At 43.6% G+C, this 22127-nt stretch overlaps 1 protein-coding gene across 1 annotated transcript; it reads left to right on the top strand.

Moving 5' to 3' along the window:
• Positions 1 to 182: 182 nt before the first annotated feature.
• Positions 183 to 21587, top strand: LSM12 (LSM12 homolog). Its single transcript, XM_007955214.2, has 5 exons — positions 183 to 306; positions 2252 to 2385; positions 17787 to 17896; positions 20296 to 20422; positions 21495 to 21587. The coding sequence occupies exons 1-5, from the start codon at positions 183 to 185 to the stop codon at positions 21585 to 21587; spliced, it is 588 nt and encodes a 195-aa protein (XP_007953405.1).
• The last annotated feature ends 540 nt before the right edge of the window (positions 21588 to 22127 follow it).

Below are 22127 nucleotides of genomic sequence, written 5' to 3'. Positions count from 1 at the left end.
TTAGCTTTCCCCTTTATTTCCTCTTCCACTTAGGCTCCCGCCCCACCCTGCACCAGGCCACGCCCAGGCGCGTGACATCAGCACGCCCGTGCGTCGCGTCGCGTCGCGTCGCGGCGCTCACTGGGGCCCGGCTTTCGCCCGCTGCTGCCGCCGCCGCCGCCGGCTGCGGCTGCTCTCCCAAGATGGCGGCTCCTCCTGGCGAGTACTTCAGCGTTGGGAGCCAGGTGTCGTGCCGGACGTGCCAGGAGCAGCGGCTGCAGGGCGAGGTGGTAGCCTTCGACTACCAGTCCAAAATGCTGGCTTTAAGTATCCTTCTCTGCGTGGAGTCCGAGGCCGGGCCGGCGTGTCTGTGTAGTGGTGGAGGGTGGGGGACGACGGCGGCGGCTGGGGCCCTCTCCGGGCCTAGGGGCGACCGGCTACCGCGGCGCTTCGGGCGCATGCGCACGACCCTGAGCTCCCTTCCCCCTCCCGCGGCCCTATCGGTCCGCTTTGGGCAACCTGTCTCCCAACCCTGGCTGGAGTCGAGGAAGGGTCGGTGGGTAGAGAGGGGCTTGACATATGGATGGCTTTTCGGAGGAGACCCAGTGATGGGAAAGAGGTGGTGGTAGTGGGAGGGGGGCTGATGAATTGGAGCCCGGATGGAAGCGGGGCGGGTAAGATCAAGTGGAGAGGGGGTGTGTAGGGTAAGGAACTTCCAGTAGAGCAAAGATATGGCCCGGGTTTAGGAGGGGGCTGTTTACTGATGGAATTTGGTCCGAGGAAGGGACAGAGAGATAGTGACCAAATGGGTCCTGGTCATTTTGGGGAAGGGTAAGTGCAGGGCAGAGTTTGAATTGGGGATAGTGGCATCTTTTCCCGAAGCGTCTGTATGTGTGGTGCTTTTGGGATGGGGGTTGCTTGTAGGCTTCTCTGTCATTTGAAAATTGTCGTTTTGGGATGTGTGTGTCGGAAACCTGGTCAGAGCGGTCTTGCCACGTTTTTCAGGGGCTTGAATAGGGATGTGTGGGTTACAGGTTAAAGAGTAAGTTCTGATCTTCTCTTGCTCAGCCCAGTAGTTAGAGTCCTGACTTTTCGATAGTAGAAGTCTCCTCTTTTTGAAAGTGATAGTGCTAAACTGAATGGAAAAAGGTGCCCTGCTTCTTTGGGGTAGAAATAATTTTTGAGCTAACTCCAGGAAACTCAATCTTGGAACAAAATACTTGCTCGTTGGAATTAATGTGATTTCTTAACCCCTTTCATTCGAGCTACCAAATCTCAAAAAAAGCAAACTTACTGCCACCGAGTCAGTTCCGACTTATGGAGACCCCCATTGGGTTTCTGAGGTGGTAAATCTTTACAGATTGCCCAGTTTTTTTTCCACGGAGTGGCTGGTGGGTTTGAACTGGAACCTTCTGGTGAGCAGTCAAATGCTTTAGGCATCACACCACCAGAGCGCCTTATTGAAGCTACAGGTGCATTTATTTGGGCATGTTTGTAGGGGAGGTAATGTTTTAATCCTTATTGAATCTTTCAAAATGAAGTTGCCTATTGAGTCTGCTGCCTTTGAGTGGCAAGTATTTCAGTTCATTTAACCACTAGTTATAGATTTTTAGTTTAGGAAGATAGCCTCTGAAACAGCTAATTACAGCAAGGACAGTTGCTTTCTCAAAAAACCTGGACCTAATAAGACCCTTACATTTAGTGGTTTAGATGGAAGAGGTTTTGGAATGAGGAATGAATCTACTTTCCTTTCAGTGGCATTCTGTAGGCACTTGGTAAATGGTTGGAGAATGAGTCAATGAATGAATGGTAACTAGCCAGATGAGTTTCCTTTCCAGTGCTGCAGTTTTCTCCTCTGTAAAATGGGAAATCTCGGATCGAAGAAGGTGAAATGAGAGTATTACGCCAAGAACAGAAAATACTGGCTCTGCTGTCGTGTGGTTCGTAAGTTCCCGACAAGCAGTAAACGAAAGGCATTGAAATTGCATTGTACTCTCCATGAAACAGAGAGAAAGTGACAAACCCTTTGGAAGCTTCCAGATTTTGTGCTTGGGTTTGAAAAGCTCAAAGTCCTTTGGTTGTGGGGTTGGGCAGGAGGAAGGTGAGAGGCAGAGATTTCTGCGAATGGTGATCCTTGTGAGACTTCCTCTCCCCCTTACTTGCGGCACACCTGTTACAGGAACTTTGTGTGAATTGTGTTTTCCATGCTGCTTTTGGGATGTGTCAGTGCCTCCGCTTGCTCTTGTTTTCCTTAACTTTATTTTCTCACTAGAATGTCCTTCCTCAAGTGGAAAGCCCAACCATGCAGACATCTTGCTCATAAACTTACAGTATGTTTCAGAAGTGGAAATAATTAATGACCGAACAGAAACCCCTCCTCCTCTAGCTTCACTCAATGTTAGTAAGGTAAGGACTTGAGGGGTAGATCTGGCTGACCAAGATGATGGGGGGATGAGTCTCATTGACTCTTGATGATACATCCATTGTCCACTGTCTGTTTTTTGTTGACTTAAAATTGTTTGTTCTGATACCTTTTTTAAAAATATGTCACCTTAGTTTTTGTCTTTATTTTTGGGTATCTTCAGTATATCTTAAGAAACATCTTAATGCTCAAATAGAATTGAGAGTGTGTTTTTGTCATATGTGAAAGAGCCTTTTTTTTTAAAAAAATACAAAAACAGTCTGGTGGCAGCGGGCTGGGCTGAGCTGGGGATCTTGCTTGTGAACCTCCTGAAGTTAAGAGTATGTGTGTATGTGTGCACACCTGAATATATGCGTTTCCTAGGTGAGGAGCTGGAGTCCTTAGTCAGATTCTCAGAGGGATTCATGACCTACAAAAGTTTGAAAACCACTTCCTTAGAGCTTCATTTGTATCTTTATGTTTGAATTTTGAGGTCTGGCAAATTTACTTCTTTAGGGTGTTTTAATCTTAGGTGTAGAAATTGATCTCTGGGAACATCAAATCACTTTTTTGATTCTTCAGCTCCATAAGCCAAAGTTCATGTTGATCAATAATAATAATAATGCCCCAAGCCTGTGCTGTCCCCTGTATTTGGTACACCCTTCCAGAATGATTGGTGCCTTATCCATCAGAAATCAGCTTAAATGGCACCTCTTCCAAGAAGTCTGATCACCCAGGCTAATTTTCCCCCATTTCTCTCATAGTACCTTGTTCTTTGTAGCTAAGGTGACTATATCTGTTGTCTAAACTAGGACAGTTTTGAGAGTATAGGGGTGTGCTTTTGTTTATGCTAGGACAGCCTTTATAGATGCTTGTGTCCCATGCAAAGTGAAACCTCAGATCACCTTATCACAGCCTTCTTCGTAATTATAAAAAAAACAAACTCATTGCTGTCGAGTCATTTCAACTCATAGTTATACTTGTATGTTATTTATTTGCCTGATGGCTAGCCATACCACACTTTGTCCTGTGAGGGCAGGACCCATACCTGTTTTGTTCACCTCTGAATATACAGAGCCTTGTGCTTAATAAATATTTCTTGAATGAATAAGTTGTGCCTTTAATTTTAGTAGCAGCTGCTGTTTCTTAACTCTCTTGCATTAGTGTGGTAGAAGTTTTTCCCTCTGGAGGAGTCTTGTAATAACATACATTCTCTTCTCTTGGGAGTATGGTGTGTTCGTTACAGTTCAACAAAGCAAGGAAACAGGCAGCTGAACCACTAATGGGTAATGGAGGCTAGCAGATAGTAGAATGTAGTTCCACCTCAGATCTGGAACCCTCTGCAAACCAGATTCCAGGAAAATGCCACATTCGTTAGTGATGGCTGAGGACAGATTCAGAAGGGTCTTGGATTTCATATTAAACACTGTGGTTGCTTATAAGACATCCTGTTCATAGAAGCCTATTTAAAAAAAAACTCATTGCCAATGAGTCGTTCCTGACTCATAGTGACCCCTCTTTGGGCCTGTAGGTTTCCCAAACCCTGGCTTAGTTAGATACCTCCTACTAGAGTACAGGCATTCTTTGGGTGGTCTTCTGTTAGCTCAAGAGATTTCAAAAGATCTCAGTGAAATAGTTTGCTTCTTATTATGTTAAGTAGAAAATAGGCTCTAAGTTATCCTTTGGTGTTTATAGGGTATGAAAGTCTGTCATTAAATAACTGGACTTCTAGTGAGTAGGAGCTCTGGTGGCATAGTGCCCAAGGCATTTGACTGCTAACTAGAAGGCTAGCAGTTCAAACCTATCAGCTATTCCTCGGAAAGAAGGTTGGGCAATCTACTTCTGTAGTGATACCGTCTTGGAAACCCAAGGAGGGATCGCTATGAGTTGGATCTGACTTGATGGCAGTGAATTTGGTTTTGGTTTTCTAGTGAGCAGTAGGGGAAGGATGATCTGAAGGAGGTATGCTTTTCTCACATTTAAAAGATAATAGGTTTCTGTGCTTGTGACCAACACATTGCTACCATTTATCAGAGGGGTTGGAGTGGTGCCATTGGGCTGCTAAGTAGGACCTTGTAAGAAGCAATTCCCTTCTGTGGCTATTGGATCTCAAAGATAATTGAGTAATTTATGGTTGCTCTTTGCTTTTACGGTTTTGCTCTTTATTGGTTATGTTTTTTGGTTGTTTACGAACATTGTTAACTAGTTGTTTACCCACTTCTTCAGGAAAGTAATAGATTGGAGAATACCAGAAATCTTAACTTTTCTTACTTTGTGGCCTGCTTGCCAATTCTCGAAAAAGGTTTGCTAGGAAGAGGAGGCAGAAACTAGAAACTAAAATTAGGTTGGAGGGTTATCTTTGGACTTCATTTATTCATTCTTCTGCTTGCAGAGTAAGCTATATTGGTTTTCCCTTGAAACCAACCTTTTAGGATGCTTTTCCAGTCCTCTGATTCAGTTAGAATTAGAGCTGTCACTGAAAACAGCTAATCTGGGCAACTATCTATATACTGCTTGAATGACAGGAAAAGTTCATCTCATTTAAAAGCTTGTACTTGAGGATTTCTTAAAATGGAGGATGGTTGAAGCACATAAAAAGGATCTAAAGAATGCTGAGCTCCTGGAAAAAAGCTTTTGAAGCCAGTGCTTCAGATGTTTGCAGTCTGGGGGGGGGGGCACTTATTGTGCTTCTATGGGTGATACCATCACACATTGGCTCCTCTTGCTGACCTAGTAAGTGCTCTGCTTAATTAAACCTGTTGCTATAAATTAGGTTATTTGTTTACTTTGTTCCAGCAGGAAATGGAAGAGAGGGCCTTTTAAAGGAAATACTTACTCTAGCCTAACTAGAAAAGATATGAACCAGCAAGTTCTTGGAGATGAGCCTGTTTGCTGTTGATTGGCGACTCGCTGCAGGCTAACAAGATAATAGAGGAAGCTTGGAAGGGGGCACTGAGGTTGGAGAAGAGGAAAGTTTTGAATATCATCTTACCTTCTCTAGCGTAATATCATACCCTGTTAAAGTGTTCTGAACTTCCTGACTATAACACAGAAGCAAGCATTCAAGTGAAAGTCTAAAAGCAAACCAAAGCTAGTCATAAATAATATTCAGGTTATTCACCATTGTTGCTTATTCTTCATTTACTGTGTCACAGAAGGCTTAAATATTGCTTGAGGACTACAGCCCTAATAGCCTCATGGTAGGGTGAAGCAGAGTGTTTGCTAATGAGTTCCATGAATTAACTCAGCCTCTTGTTCTGTGGGTTAGTATGCTCAGATGATTTGGGACATGTCAACATTAACAAGATCTTTCATGTAGCCCTTATCAAACATTTATTGAAAAATCTATTGTGGAGAAGGCATTGTGGTAAGCTTTGCTGGGGACTGTACATTTTCCTAGGGTTTTACAAAGAGATTTGACAATATCTCATTTCATCCTATGTATTAGAGTTTTTAGGGTTTTCTCTCTTTTAGTTTAATCTATGAGAAAACTGTCTTATCCGATTAAGTGATTTGTTCAAGGATATATGGCCAGTAGTGTGGGAACTAGTATTTGTATGTGCCACGCTCTGAAGTAGTCCTTTCGTTTAATTCTCACAACAGTTCTTATGGTGTGGATACCATCACCAGCTTACAGAGGAGTAAACTGAGGCTCTAGCTTAAGGTTATGGAGCCTAGTAAGTGATAGATCTGGGCTTTGAACTCAGGTCTGGTATTTTGACGTCAAAGTTCCTTGGTTTTTCCATTTCTGTGTGCTTAGCCCAAGGTGCTTGTATATAGAGTAGTTTGGTGAAGTGAAATGAATATCTAGATGCCTGCAATATTAAATAATGTTTCTAAGTAAATAGAAATATCTATGTTGTATGATACATTTGCTGTTTTAACAGTGGGACAGTGTGGTCTAGTGTAAAGAACCTAGGACCAGACCAAGCAGATCTGTCTTTAAGTTACTTATCCCCATCACTCTTACTGAACATCAGTTTCTTCAACTATACAAATGGGAATAATGTTCCATCTCAGGGTTGTTATAAGGATTATGTTAAGTTGGCTAGGATCAGCAGTTGTTGGTACTGTCCTCCCACACTGGCTATGTGTAGCGAACTGATGCTCCTTGAATTGGGGGATATGAGGGTGGGGGCAATGGGACAAAGGAAAGCAGCTAGGAACTTTGATGTTACAATGTCGGGTCTTCCTGGCATTGGATCTGACGTTCATTTAGAAATCTGAACTTGCTAGCCGAAATTGGGAAAATCTAGATTATATTGAATACCATTATTATATTATACTTAAAAAAATGTTGTTAAGAGCCATTTTATCAGTGACCAGAATTAACTTTCCAGGACAGTATTATCAGATGGCATAGTTGAGTAAACCCTTGCCTGAGTACTGGAGGCTGGAGTGAGCAGTCACAGAACCTAGGCGCCTGTGCTTTCTGCCTTGGAGACTGCAAGCAAAGGACTTGTTGACACAGCCAGCCAGTGTCATAATCATTTGTTTAGATAAATGCACCCACTGCATTGAATGGAAGGTAAGTCTTCTTATCAATTTGCTGAATTGGAAAATACTTTCTGGAGGAGATAACTGGAGGTGGGGAGGAAAAGGGACAGGGCATGGACAATTGAAATCCATAGGCAATACAAAATTTAGGCATTTGTCTGCCCTACTGAACCACTGACTGATTTGTCAGCATCTTCTATCCATTTATCCATTACTTACAAGCAGTGAGGAGCTCTGGTAGCCTAGTGGTTAAACACTCGGCCACTAACCAAAAGGTTGGTGGTTTGAACCCACCAGCCGCTCTGGAGGAGAAAGATCTGGCAGTCTACTTCCATAAAGATTCCACCCACCAAACCACTGCCATCTAGTTGATTCTGACTCATAATGACCCTATAGGACAGAGTAGAACTGCCCCATAGGGTTTCTAAGGCTGTAAATCTTTACAAAAGCATACTGTCTCATCTTATGTAGAGTGTCTGGTAGGTTTGAAATGCCAGCCTTTTGGTTAGCAGTTGGATGCCTTAACCACTGTGCCACCGGAGCTCTCCATAAAGGTTATAGCCTTGGAAACCCTGTGGGCCAGTTTTGCTCAGTCCTATAGTCACTGTGAGTCAGAATTGATAATGATGTGTTGTGTATGTGTGTGTGTTTTTTTTTTTTTCCTAACAAGCATTGAGTGAGTGATCAAAAGGTACCATGAAGAAGAGATTCCAAGAGCTTATCATTCGCTCCTGATAATGGAGAATGAGTTGACTGTCTTTGATTAATAAATGGTATCTGGAGATTGGTCTGGCAGTGGAGGGACCTGTTGAGGCTGAGAAGATGGAAGAGGCACAAAGTTCACTTTAAGAAAAAAAAATTTACTTCAGTGATTATCTTTGAGTATGATTTGGCACTGAGGGAAGAATTGACTTTAATTTTGTTTTCAATTTCAGCATAACCTCATGAAGTTCTGGTGATTTGAGGGTTAATCACCAAGTATGAGTAAATTCTTAGGGGCGTTGATAGCTACTGCATTGTGGTCTGTGTTCTCAGACGTAGCCTGTTAGCAGAGCCCTTGTCATACTGGTTGACCATATTTGACCCTAATGTGTTGGAGTTCAGCGTTATCACCAAATAGAGTCAGAGATGGCTACTCGCTGTTTAAGTATGTGTATTTTGGTAGGAGGTGGAAGATACTTACCTTATGTGTAAACCACAAGAAGAGAAAAAAACCACTTGTGAAGCTCAAGGAAGAATTTTTTGTTAGGTATAATTTTTCGGGCTCCCAGAGATCTGACCTACTTGACTCTCTTCATTAAAATATGTACCAAGGCTGCAGTCCCACGTTAGAATCCCCTAGTAAGTTTGGTACCTGTCTCTGAACTCATGACTCCATTCAGATTATAATGCGTGTCAGCCTACTGACTCAAGGGGACCTTCTTGGCATCATGGGTATAAGGGGCAGGGGATCACTGTTTACCTGAAAAGAGAAGCAGCTAAGCCCAGGTGACTGTCTGGCAGAGTTGTGCTGTGGCTGGGTCCTTATAGCCATCTCTACTCTGGAGACATTGAAAATAAGGTCTTTGCTGGTTGGTCAGTGGTAGCATCTCATCCAGTGTTAAGAAAAGGGCATTATAACTGATTTAGTTTTCCTGAGGAAGAACAGATATGGGGAAAAAAAAAGTGATATGGTCAAATTCTAGCACTGGAATTTTGAGACTAAATACCAGAAACTACCCTGGTGGGTGAAGCATATTGGATCTGGACTGGAAAATGGAAGTGTCTACAAGTTTTGCAAAAAACTAACCATATGTTATGGTGCAATGCTGGGAGTTTAGAGAACTGGGTTCATTTTATAGCTAGACTACTAATGAATTGTATGACTGTGTGTTAGTCACTCATCCTCTGGGAACTGTTGGTTATGTGATTGGTTCTGTGAACCTCTAGTAGGCATTGAAGTTTTTCTTCTTTTATCTGCCTTTTGGCCCTCCTGCCCTCCCTTCCAGGTGCTGGGTATGTCACTATGATTAAGACATTGTCCTTGGCTTCAAGAATTGCACATATGTTGGGAGCAGAGATGGACAGCAGCATTTAACTTAGTGATAGTAGTAAGGTGAGATCAGTGTTAATGGAGATCTGAGCAAGGTGCTGTGATAGCATAGAGCAGGAAGCAGCAAACGTTTTTTTCTATGAAGGGCCAGATAGTAAATATTAAGCTTTGTGAACCATATGGTCTCTGTCAAAACTAACTACTCAACTCTGCCTCTGTTGCAGTGGCAGCCATAGACAGTGTGTCAACAAAGGGGCATGGTGGTGTTCCAATACAACTTTACTACAACAGGCAGACTGGATTGGGGCCACAGGCTGTAGTTTGCTGACCCTTGGCATAGAGTAGTGAACATTTTAGGGAAGGCTTCTCAGATGTGACAATGGAGTGGGGTCTGGAGAAAGATTGGTAGCTAATTAGATAAAGGGAGGGGAGTTAAATGGGTTCCAGCCGAGTTGGGAGTGCTCTGCAATTTAGATACTGGTTGTTCTATCAATGAGCTGAACTGAGGTTGTAGTTCTCTGATGGGGGGAAGGGACTTGTTAGGTGCTCTGCATTTATATATGGCTGAATTCCAGCAGTAACTTTTGAGGATGGTCCTCATTGTATAGACGAGCAGACTTAGGTTACAGATCTTGCCCAGGTTCATGCAGCTAACGATGGATAGGCAGGAGTTTGAGCTGCAGTCTGATTTTTTTGGAGGGAAGAGGTTGGTTCTTCCATTCTCCTTTGCTTTCTCTGGTCTCTTCAGGGCTTAGAAACAGCATATGGCTCTTTCACTCTCACTGAATAAAATACAACTCTTTTTTTTTTTTTTTTTTTTTTTTTTTGACAAGTGGAGCCTCCTATTTTGGCAGATAAAGGCATTTCCCAGCTTATTCCAGTTATATTTTGGAAGCTAACTGTCTTTAGGACTTAGGGCATCTCTGTTGTTGTTATGTGCTGCCGAGTCAGACCCGACACATAGCAACCCCTCCTTGGGTTTCTGAGGCAGTATCACTACGGAAGTAGATTGCCCCATCTTCCTTCTGAGGAGTGGCTGGTGGGTTTGAACCGCCAGTCTCTTGGTTAGCAGTCAAATGTCTTAGCCTGCAAAAAGGACAAGAAGGCTACATCTTCTGACCTCCTCTAATCACACAAGAGGAAGACAGAATCACCATCAATAGCCCAAGGCCTATTCCTGCCAGGCCAGACATGCTGCCTCCCTCCAGCCCTTTCTCCAACCGTTCCTCCCAAAGCACCCACCACCTCTCTGCTGGGTTCGATAATTCACTGCAGTGGCCACACAGAACTCACAGATTATAGAGTTTATTAGGGAAGCACCAGACTACAATTCAAGTTCAGGAAAAACGCTCAGTCTCTCTCCCAGCCCACTGTCTCTCAGCCAAGTCTCTTACAGTCTCTCCCCCAGCAGTGTATGTCCCTCGATGTCTTATTCAGCAACATGTGTCTCTTGCGTCTCTTTCCCAGCAGCACGTGTCTCTTTCAGCAGCACGTCTTCCTCAACCAGCAGTTAGAGAGAGTTCTGCTTCTAGGAGGCCTCCTTTGGAGCTTGGCAGAGTGGCCACACCAACCAATCATAACAACAGAGTTCTAAGCACCTGAGAGTTAGCCTCCCATAACATTGCGTTGTACCACGCCCAACAGAAATAACCCAGGTGGATAACATTTACAATCAGGAGCTCCTCAGTTGCTCATTCCACCACTGAGTTTACAATGATTTACGGGTAGAAAAGCCATACTAAGTAATTTACTACACTGCAGCCACTATGGTACCAGAGCTCCCAGGGCATCTCTGGCAGCTCTTAAAGAAACTGGGAGAGAGGGAGCATTGAGCTCACTGGCTAAAGGAAAGGTTGGATTATGCTGATTTTTTAAAACAACCCACAAATCACTTTCTCTGTGTTGATAATAATGTTAATAGCTAGTATTTGCTCAGTGATTTATGGCTCACCTGGTAATGTTTCATCCATATTGTCTCCTTTAATCCTCACAGCCATGCTGGAAGATGGATAATCTGAGTGTGGCTCTCAGAGATAGGTTGTTGGGGTCAGATTTCATATTGTATCCTAGCCAGTTTCTCTTTGGGAGAGCAACATGGTAGGTTTCTGAGCAATACTTGGTTTCAGGGTCTCAGAACTAGGAAATGACTCTCTGGGTATCCAGAAGCTTTAGTTGTCTGTTGTAGCAATGAATAGCATTTTATGACATAATAACAAATAACAAGAACTGTTGACTTTGTTGACACCTGGGTGTTTTAAACTAGGTGAAAAATGAAACTGTTTGTAATGTGTATTGACCCTAAGTTGAATCTGGTAACAATGTTATATGGTAACAATATGATACATGTAAAAATTTTAAGATTGAGGTAATAATAAGGCCACCCAGAATTTACAAGGTGTTTTTCAACATAGCCTCAAGCACTGCTATATCCATATTATGTTAACATTCCTAGAAAATAGAAAGGGCTTAGAAAACATCCTTTTTTATAAATAGAAAAATTGAAGCCACAGAAGTTAAGAAATCTCTTCAAGGTTTCACAGAGTTGGGCTGAGACTCAACAGGTTTCCTTGTTCTTCATCCAGGTGTCCCACCATCAACTCAGAGAATCTGGTTATGGGTTTAATAATTGCTAAACAGTCTTTGGGAGCCCTGGTGGTATAGTGCCTAAGGCATTTGACTACTAACCAGAAGATTAGCAGTTCAAACCTACAAGCCACTCTTTGGAAGGAAGATTGGGTAATCTACTTACATAGAGATACCAGAAACCCAGGGAGGGTTGCTGTGAGTTGAGTCTGACTCCACAGCAGTGAGTTTGGTTTTTTTGGAAACAGTCTTTGACTCAACTGTTTGACATCCATGGGTGTGTTTGTTGTTGCTTTGTGCCCTGGAGTCGACCCCTCCTTGGGTTTCCATGGTGATATCACTATGGAAGTAGATTGCCCAACCTTCCTTCCAAGGAGTGGCTGGTGGGTTTGAACCCCCAGCCTTCTAGTTAGCAGTCAAGTGCCTTAGGCATTATGTTACCAGAACTCCCTCCTTGGGTATAACATTAGGGATAAAAGAATTTTCTTTCTAAAGACTGAAGACTAAAAATTTATGTTGTTTGTACTAAGACCATTTCTTTTGCTCAGTTTACACAGAGCCCTGTGACTCAGAGGAAAATGTACTCCACTGGGCTTTTTCTAACGCAGATCCCTCAAGTACAGTTTCTTGTTTGATTCTCTTCTCTAGTCTTGGTGCAGGACACGGTGGATCCAGGGAATACTTACCTTATTATTGGACTACACCACTGTCTCACATAGGATGTGTCCTTTTCAAAGCATCCCTTTAAATTATCTTTAACAAAAGAAGTAAAGACTGTTCTTGAGGTTTAGGGTGAGACTGGGGCTGCTTTTTGGAATAGATAAGCCCTTTACTTAAAGACAAGGAGCTCTGGTGGCATAGTGAATAAGGCATTTGGCTGCTAACCAGAAAGTCAGTGGTTCAGCCTCACAAGCTGCTCTACGGGAGGGATATGGGGCAGTCTATTTCTGCAAAGATTTATAGCCTTGGAAATCCTATGAGAGTCACTGAGTTGGAATTGACTTGAGGGCAGTGAGTTTGGTGTTTTACTAAAAGGCAGACAAGACAGTGCTCTGTACTGGGGACATTGTCTAGTGGAAATGCCAGAATGCACTAATAGAAAGGAGTGATGGCAGCTAAGTCTAACAATATTTTCCCTTTTAAAACTATTTCATTTTCTTTTGCATTTAAAACTGTATTTTCAGCAATTACTTAGACGTCTCTAAGTGGTGCTGTTTAAGTGTGGTGCATTGTGCAGTAGTTAAGAACACAAGCTTTGGAGTGAGACTGGGTTTAAATCTGGACTCTACCACTTATGGCTTGGTAAACTTGGGTAAACTTCTTATCACCTGTCACTTAGGTTCTCCCTCTATCACATGGGAGTAGTATTAGTCCTTATTTCATAGGTTTGTTTTGAGGATTAAATGTTTAACCTGTGAATTGTGTAGCTTGGTGCCTAAATGGAACCATCATCACTCAACAGAAGTTAGCTCTTAGGATTGCAGGGTTCACTGCCAGGCCTCTTTGGCTATACTTTTCCCGTCTTTGCATTCAGCAGTCAGTATTTCATTTTTACGTATTCCAGGACTCACCTTCAAGTTGGGCACTATATTTTTTAGAGATTCTATTTGTCTGCAATTTCTAAACAACAGTATTTTATTAGGAACTTTCAGGCAGGGGCTTTCAGCTAGGTAACAGGGAGGCTTGGAGATACTGATATTTTGGATGAAGTATTTTTGAGAGTCTGTCTGTTGCTAGCTAAGAATGAGAGCTTTCCAAGAGCCCGCCCCAGAATTGAAACAGCAGGAGCAAGCAGGTGCCCTTAGGGTAACAGTTGCTCTTAGCCTCCCTACTCTGCAGTCCCTTGGCCCCTGTAGGCTTGCGGGCAGCACCAGCAGTTCCCGGGAGCAGCTGCAGTGTTTTCTAACCCATCTGAGGGCAGCTGGTTGGAAGACCCAAACACATAGGATGACAAACTGAGAGTAGCTCATTGGAGTCAGTAGGTCATACCCAGCAGGTTCCTCTCTGGACTCTGCCTCCCTTGTTATATCAGCTGTTGCAGCCTGTTAAATACTTGCAGTAGGGATCCCTCTGGGCTCCCCATAGCACCTGTGCTTTCCCGATTTGGGTGTGCGGAAATAAGATGGCCCAGCTGATAATTAACTAACAAGATGAGTGCATATTGCTTGGATTTTTGTTGTCATGGCTGCTCTCTCCCTGCTCTGTATTACTGAGTTACAGGAAGAGATGTGTGCCCTTGCTGTTTGTTAATGCACTCACTCAGGGAATTCCCAGCAGCAGGCATGACTAGAAGCCTTTTAATATTGAAGGACTTTGGTGTCAGGTTCATGTACTTTTATCCTTTGCCCACATCAGGGTGCTGTATATAAATCGGCAATAAGAGGAAGGGCAGGTTAACAGATTAGGAATGACTCTGTTTTCACTGAGAATTGCACAGAATGACAGGCGAGGCAAGTGAGCACAGTTGTCTAGTGCCCTCGTTTCAGTGAAGCCACGTGCACATTAGCAATATTTATTGATTTTGTGCCCTTCAGTTTACCTGAACCCTGTGTGTTCTTAAGTCGGTGCCTTTGAGATGCCAACCAGTGAGTGCTTTCGTACCCAAGACAGTGGGTAGAGAGGCCAGGTTGGCATTGAAAGTGGGTGTAGTATGAGAGGTAGTCATTAAATTTTTGAAATTGCAACCCTGATGACCCTCCACCGCCTAAAAAAGCACACACAACAATTTTTTACTGAAGGCAGTTTTTATGGGTTTCCTCCGGCAGTTGATGGTAACCGTAAACTTGTTAACTCAGAATACTGGACCATTTATGGGTATACATTTGTCTATAGAAATACAATGTGGGACAGTTTAGACTTGTTCAACAGCTACATTGGAGGAGAGTGATGATCATTTACTTTACAAAAGGAAGCTTATTCTAGTAACAAAGTTCTGCATGAGTTTTCATGAATGTACCTTAAAAGAGCAAGGTACTCTTTCTCCCCATCTCAACCTCAGTTCTGAGAAGAAACACTTGTGATTCTTTTGGTGAGGGTATTCTCCCTCATGCCAAGTTGCTGGAGTCCTTTGTGGGAAAAATGTACCACGCTTCTTCTTGAAAGCAGATCTCTGGAAAAGAGAGAGTGGCTAAAGGTCAGGTTTACTCATTTTTCAGATTTCCATAAAAATTCTTTCTGTAAACTGAACGCTGGAGGTCTCAGGGTCTGCAGTGGATCAGCTCCCCATAGCGTGATGGCAGGTGCAGGTAGGATGGTGAGGATGTTGGGGTGAACTGGGACACAGTGAACTCACCCTTGTTTCTCCTGACTTGGTCATGGCCCCCTCCTTAGATCTTTTGGCATTTGGGATCTGTTGATGCTGGATCAGTTGGATGTTGGATCAGTTGGAGTGGAGAATGAGCTAGTCCATCCTCTCTCTGTTGTTTTGACTTGTACCAGCTTCATTTCTCTTACTGTGTCCTTCTGTCACAATGCATTCTTCCTCATCCGTTAGTCCATTTTCTTTTGCTGTCAGAGCCTTTTGAGGAGATTACACACCTGGTGTTTTCTGGAGGGTGAGGGAGTATGTTTTGAAATCATTACTCTGTGACCATCATAACTCTGTCATTCACACTGTCTACACTAAATAATCACTTTTGCCTGAGATTTAGATCCCATTTTATTTTGTCTCTGGCGTGCCTAAAATTTGAAAGTGGCTCCTCTCCCAGCCTCTTTCCCCTCTCCTCTAGCTTAAATTGTCGGTTCCATTCTGATACCTAGTTTATCTGATATCTAGATGCCTAGTTTCCCTGAGCCAAGTCGTCTTTCTTACTAAATGGGATGTTGCTGTGTTTTTAACCTGCTATCTAGGTGATAGGAGCTCTGGTGGCTCAGTGGTTAAAGCATTTGGCTGCTAACCAAAACATCAGTGGATTGAACCCACAAGTTACGCCATGGGAGAAAGATGCGGCAGTCTGCTTCCGTAAAGATTTACATCCTTGTAGACCGTACAGGGCATTTCTGCTCTGTCCTTTTGGGGTGCTGTGAGTCAGGATTAACCCGCCGGCAGTGGAGTTTGGTTTGGGTTTTTGGTTATATTTTACTCTGAGTACTCACATTATCTACTCATCACCAGCTTTATTGAAGCTGCCTTGTCTGGCCCAACACTGAGAGATGGTTTTGGTTTTCAGGGATAAACATTTGTGAAAGGGATTGAGACTTCAAAGGGTGGCTCTTCTGCCTGCTCGTAGAATGAGCAGCTGCCCAGGGCTTTGCCGGAGCTTGGTTGCTCCAAGGAGAACACTGCTACCCTCTGTTTTTTCCTTTGCTTGAAGACTTTTGATTCTAAGGCGTTGTTTGGAAAGTGAGATTCAAGGAAACTCCTTGTTACCAAGATTTTCTTGGTGACTGAGAAAGCTTTGCTTGTTGCTGCTTAAAATACCGCACCAGCAGTTCTCTTTTTGTAGAAATGGAGTGCTTTCAGCCATGAGGCTTTCTTGCTGCAGTTGGGATTGCCAAGGCTGAGGGGAATGCCGCCAGCCCTGTGCATTCATTTCTCTGTAAAGTTTTGGCCTAGTAGGGCCAGAATGGCAGGACTAGGCTTGAAAGATGACTTATTGCTGCTTTATCTCTCTCTTCAAGTCCTGGGGATGGACCATGTGGAAAAGGAGCTCTAGCTTCATATGATGACAGAGTTTGGCTTTTCTGTCCTCTTGGGCCTTGAGAGGCAGAAGTGGCAGTGTAAGCTAGCTGTTCTGTGTTGACACCCCTCCACTCTTCCCCAACCCCATTTGGAGTACACAGTCTTTGAAACTCTAATAAGGAGGAGACTACCCAGTTCCTTATAACTGTTAGGGTATGCCCTGATTAAAGACCCCCTTTTTCTTTTCTTCATAATTGAACCCAAGCCTTAAATGCTTCATTTTACCAGCAAAGAACTAGACACTTTGCTTGTTCTCCCCCGCCTCCCTCATTTATTTGATTTATGGCTTGGGGTCACTGTGAAATCAGTGGGGTATATGAATTGCTAGGGATTTCACATATCCAGGAACTTTTCGGAATGTGCTGGAGGTGGAATCCCTCTGAACCCTGTGTTTAAGGAGGCGGTGCTGGGAAAGGACTTGTGTGTGTGCATGTGTGTTCAGTGGGTGCTGCATCAGTGTACTCAGCTACTCTTGTTTATGGAGGAAAGTAGGGTCAGAAAATCTCCAGATCATTTGTTTGTCTTTGAAACATTATCTGCCTTTTGAGTTTAGGGTTTAATTTTATTTTAATTTTTAACCGTTTTCTCCAGAAGATTTGTTTTGTCTTAGACTCAAACAAATTTGTACTTCTAGAGCCTTTAGCTACCAGTAGGGTGGGGTGGGGACCAGAGTTATGTGGAAGGGACCATAGGGATTGATTGTGGGGAAGATCTTTACTATAGCACCTTTTGGGCAGTTTGTGATTGTTCCACCAGAGGGCAGTCAAGGAACAGACAGGAAGTAGGATTCAGACCCAAGAGCTGGACAGGACAGGGTTGTCTTCAGTTCAGGAGAAGGTAGACAATATTCATCATGAGGTTTGTTTGGGTCTTGGCTCCCCATGTGAGCACAGATGATGGTGCTGGTCAGGTAGAAGCTTCAGAGTCTCAAATTCTAGTCTGTGAAGGTGTGATCATTTCAAACCTGAGGCTGCAGCTTTTAGTAATGATAAAATTCTGAGTTCATGCCTTTAAACAAAAGTTTGTGCATGACCTCTTTGACTCTAAAACCAAACCAAACTCACTGCTGTCAAGTTGGTGCCAACTCATAGCGACTCCTCCTTGGTTTTCTGAGGCAGTATCTTCACAGAAGTAGATTGCCCAGTCTTCCTTGCCTTCTGGTTAGCGGTCAAATGCCTTAGGCACTACACCACCAGAGTGCCCTGTCTCTGACCAGCCTGTCTAAAACAGCCCCCAGTCACATACTTAACGCGATACTCTGCTTTATTTTCTTCCTAGTACTTCTCTATCTGAAATTACCTCGTCTGTGGTCTTCCTTGCTTGTGTCTTGTCTGCCTCCCCTCCCCCTCCCCGCTGTCTCTCTAGCTGAGCACAGTGAATGTCTGGCACACGCACGCACTCGATAAATATTAAAAGGAAGCAGTGTTTGCCAGGAATAGCAGTAGCTGTTAAGGTATGTCATGGTTTTCTGTTTATGTCATGTTTGCTCTCTGAGAAAACGGAATCCACCCAAACCAGTCTTTTCTGGCCTCCTTTTCTCAGCTTAGGTCCTGACTGTTGGGAAGAATGAAGGTGAGTGGTTTTCTGAGTCCCTTTCCTCTCCCCCACTCTAGCTTGCCAGCAAAGCACGGACAGAGAAGGAGGAGAAGCTGAGCCAGGCCTATGCAATCAGTGCTGGTGTCTCCCTAGAGGGCCAGCAGCTCTTCCAGACCATTCACAAGACGTGAGTCGGGGAAGTGCAGGGGTGCTTGTCCCGGGGTGGTGCTGCCTGGTTGTGCTGTCTGGTGACTGACTGTCAGGTGGTTGTATTCCTGGAAGTCCACTCAGTATGCTGGGTAGTGTGTTGACACTATCCTGGGCATCCAGAGACATGGATGTTCACCCTGTTCCACACAGAATGGTGTAATCATGGACATATCATCTTCTCTGTGCTTCATTTTCTTTGTCTGTAAAACTTAGTTTTGGATTTGATTATCCCTAAGGTCTCTTGTGAACCCGTTGTTGTTGTTAGGTGCCATCAAGTCAGTTCTAACTCATAGTGACCCTGTGTACAGCAGAACAAAACACTGCCTGGTCCTGCGCCATCTTCACAGTTGTTGCTGTGTTTGAGCCCATTGTTACAGCCACTCTGTGTCAATCTATCTCGCTAAGGGTCTTCCTCTTTTTCTCTCACCCTCTACTTTACCAAGGATGATGTCCTTCTCCAGGGACTAGTCCCTCCTGATAATATGTCCAAAGTATGTGAGATGAAGTCTCGCCATCCTCGCTTCTAAGGAGCATTCTGGCTGTATTTCTTCCAAGACAGATTTGTTCGTTCTTCTGGCAGTCCATGGTATATTCAATATTCTTCGCCAACACTGTAATTCAAAGGCATTGATTCTTTTTCAGTCTTCCTTATTCATTGTCCAGTTTTTGCATGCAGATGAGGTGTTTGAAAATACCATGGCTTGGTTCAGGTGCACCTTAGTCCTCAGGATGACATCTTTGCTTTATAACACTTCAAAGAAGTCTTTTGCAACAGATTTGCCCAATGCAATATGTTGTTTGCTATCTTGACTGCTGCTTCCATGGGCACTTTCAGACCTAGTATTCCATAAGTTAGAACTAGTAATCTCTTTCTTTCTCTTCTATTATTTTGTTGGTAGAACTTTCTCTCAAAGCTATTACAGTTTTATTAAGCAAAAGTTAAATCTTTCTTTCCTTCCAATTGTACATTGCGATGAACATAGGGGACTACCTAGAGGGAGAGCAGAAGGCCACCTTTTTACCACTTCCTAAAAGACATTTTGTCACAGCAAAAGTCATTTGACTCTCCACTGGCTGGAAAACTGAAGCGTTTCACAACCCCCCCCCCCAACTGCCTTCTGTTACCCTGTTTAATTGCCTGGGTTTGGTGCACAGAAGGCAGCTGGCATCAGAGCTGTTTGAGGCCATGGTGTATCTGAACGTTCACAGGTATGTGAAAGCACTCTTAGTAGAGTTAGCTGCCCTAGGTTTCTCCAAGAGTGAACTGGAATGTGTTTTTCCAGTCTGGCAAAGTACCCAGCTGTCTGATAATTGAGAGGGGCCAGTTTATGGAGCAGCTTCTACTGTGAGATTGGGGGATGGAGTACATATTATAATAAGATAGTTTGTTCTCCTGTCTTTCTAAAGGTACCATTTCCTCCTAGCCCAGGGGTTGGCAAACGATAGCCAACAGGTCAAATCTGGTCTGCTGTCTGTTTTTGTAAAATAAAGTTTTATTGGGATACAGCTACACTCATTTGTTGTGCGCAGGCAGTCCCCTGGTTATGGACAGGTTCTGTTCCTAAGGCTTTCTTTCTTTGAGTTGAATTTGTATGTAAGTTGGAGCAGTTGGGTACAGTTGGTATCTATTGTCAGTCAAATGTTTGTGTTAGTATGTAGTATATAGTGTACCTTTCTATGCATAAAATACATTAAAGGTACACTTCCAGATACACTGAAATATCTTTAACATAATAATAAAATAATCATAACGTTTGCAAAGTAGCGTCCATTAGTTATTATGAATTATTTTATGTGTTTTGACTTTTTACTATAATAGGTTTGGCGGGGTTGGTTCATAACTACAGATTGTATGAAAGTTGGCCATTCATAACCCGGGGACTGCCTGTATTGTCTATGGCTGCTTTTGCATACAGTGGTGGAATTTGGTATTTCTGACAGAGACCATGTGGCCCACAAAGCCTGAAATATTTACTGTTTGTCCCTTTGTAGGAAAAGTTTGCCAACTCTCTAGCCCTAGGCTGCTATCTAAGTAGAATCTAGTGGCCTGAGCCTAGTTGTTTATTTGTGACTCAATTTGATTTGGACTTCTGGAGCTGCCATCACGTTTTCTCTGGTTTTGTAGATCCTTACCATTTCAGAGGAGCTCTACTAGGCCCTCCTTGGCATAAATGTGCCTTGGTTTCATTGCTTTTCCTAGTCAGTGGTGCCCAGGAAATGATTTATGGCTGCTCCTCTCTATGTGGCTGCTGACATAGTTGTTGGCTGAGTGGGGAACTGGGACTTGGGGCCAGCTTTCTGGAGTTATTCATCAGGCAGGAGGTGTGGGATGTGCCCGCAAGAGGTAACATTTCACCTGTTCTCTTCTCCTTACAGTATTAAAGACTGTAAATGGCAAGAAAAAAACATCGTAGTCATGGAAGAAGTTGTTATTACACCCCCATATCAAGTGGAAAACTGTAAAGGCAAAGAGGGGAGTGCACTGAGCCATGTACGCAAAATAGTAAGTAAAGGAGCCGTGAAACTTCAGAGAGAGGATGATTTTTTTGTCCTTCACCATGCTAGCCTTAGGGCAGGTTTGGTGCTATAATCCCTGCCATCTCTGACACAGCCAGCCTGCTAGCGGCACTGCCTAACCCATCCTGCCTCCCAGCACGTGGGGCTCTGAAGCTGTGGCTCAGATGCTCATCCTATAGGGATGGAACCACTGGGCAGTGTGACTAAAGCAAGCAGTTGATACCATCTCCTTTACAGTGTGTCTTTTTGGAATTAGCCTGACTATCCCATTGTATAGGAGCTCTGGTAGCGTAGTACCTAAGGCACTTGACTGCTAACCAGAAGGCTGGTGGTTCAAACCCACCAACTGCTCCTCAGAAGGAAGGTTGGGCAATCTACTTCTGTAGTGATACTGCCTCGGAAACCCAAGGAGGGGTCGCTATGAGTGAGATCTGACTCGATGGCACATCACAACAACAACATCCCGTGGTATAGGGTCTGAGCAGTTCCTATCTCTCAGCTGGGTTCTTAGCCACAGGTGCTCTTCTAGGAAGAGCAGATTGGTATAAATTCATTGCCACTGGCATCTCTGTGACCCTGAGTATTTCATCTGACTCTCTAAAGTGAGTTACATCATTTGTAAACACAAACCAAGAAAATCACTCCTGCTCTTTTTCTCTCCGAGGAACATTGAGAAACCAACATGTGGATGTAAAAAGCATGATGATACTAACTCCCCACTAGCTCTTCATTCTGCACTTGTATGAAGAGGGAAGGGGGAGTTTGGATCATAATAATTTCCCCTCTTTCTTTTTCTTTCTTTTTTTTTTAATATTTTCGCTTACAGAGTCAAGTCCTTCCAGCCAGTCTTAGCTGAAGCTGTTAAAAATGTGGCTGAAACAAGAGACATCTACCTACCATGTGGTTGGGAAGTCCACTAGACAGTAAGGGCCAAGATGCCTGAGCAGTCCATGGGCTGAACAGCCAGGTCGGGGCTGTTGATGCCTGGATTGGACTGTGGGGGAAGACCTTGCTTTCCCATCTTCTTTTCCTGACCTTGGCTGCCTGGTCTCTTTCAGGTTGAAAAACATTTTAGAGACGTGGAAAGCCAAAAGATACTGCAGCGTTCACAAGCCCAGCAACCACAGAAGGAGGCTGCCCTGTCATCCTGAGTCCACACATCTGGAGGACTCTTCCAACAGCCAGCCAGGAAGGCGGTGGTGGTGGCTTCAGCGGAGGCAGGCCGGGGGAGGGAAGGGATCCTATATTTCCTGTTGGCTCTTGTTAACAGAGGGTCAGCATTTCCAAATCTTAGACTTGAACAAACAAAACACCCAACAAAAAAGAACAAGAGAATAATTTAAGAGTTGAATCATTACTTGACTAACAGACTTCAGTCCACCATGTCCTTTTCACAGCCCCCTTCTGGAACAGTCACCTTGTTAATTTTATTTTTGAAAATTCTGTTCCTTTCCTGCTTTGCCCTCTTGACTTTCCTTTCCTAGTCTGTTCCCTGTTAATCTGTTTTTATAAGTGGCTACACTTGCCTTCTCAATGATGGAAAGAAACTTTTACATCTTCTCTTCCAAAATAAAAGTAACAAGCTGACTGTGATACTTAAGTTGAGACCAGCGCAGCAGACAGAGGTCTCACTTTAAATTTTTATTTTTATTTTTATTTTTTTCCTTTTTCTCCCCCCACCTTTTTTTTTT

The sequence above is a fragment of the Orycteropus afer genome, unplaced genomic scaffold (assembly GCF_000298275.1).
Source record: "Orycteropus afer afer isolate SDZICR_OR568_19922 unplaced genomic scaffold, OryAfe1.0 scaffold00495, whole genome shotgun sequence".
Lineage (NCBI taxonomy): Eukaryota > Metazoa > Chordata > Mammalia > Tubulidentata > Orycteropodidae > Orycteropus > Orycteropus afer.
This window is presented reverse-complemented; position numbering and strand designations above follow the sequence as displayed.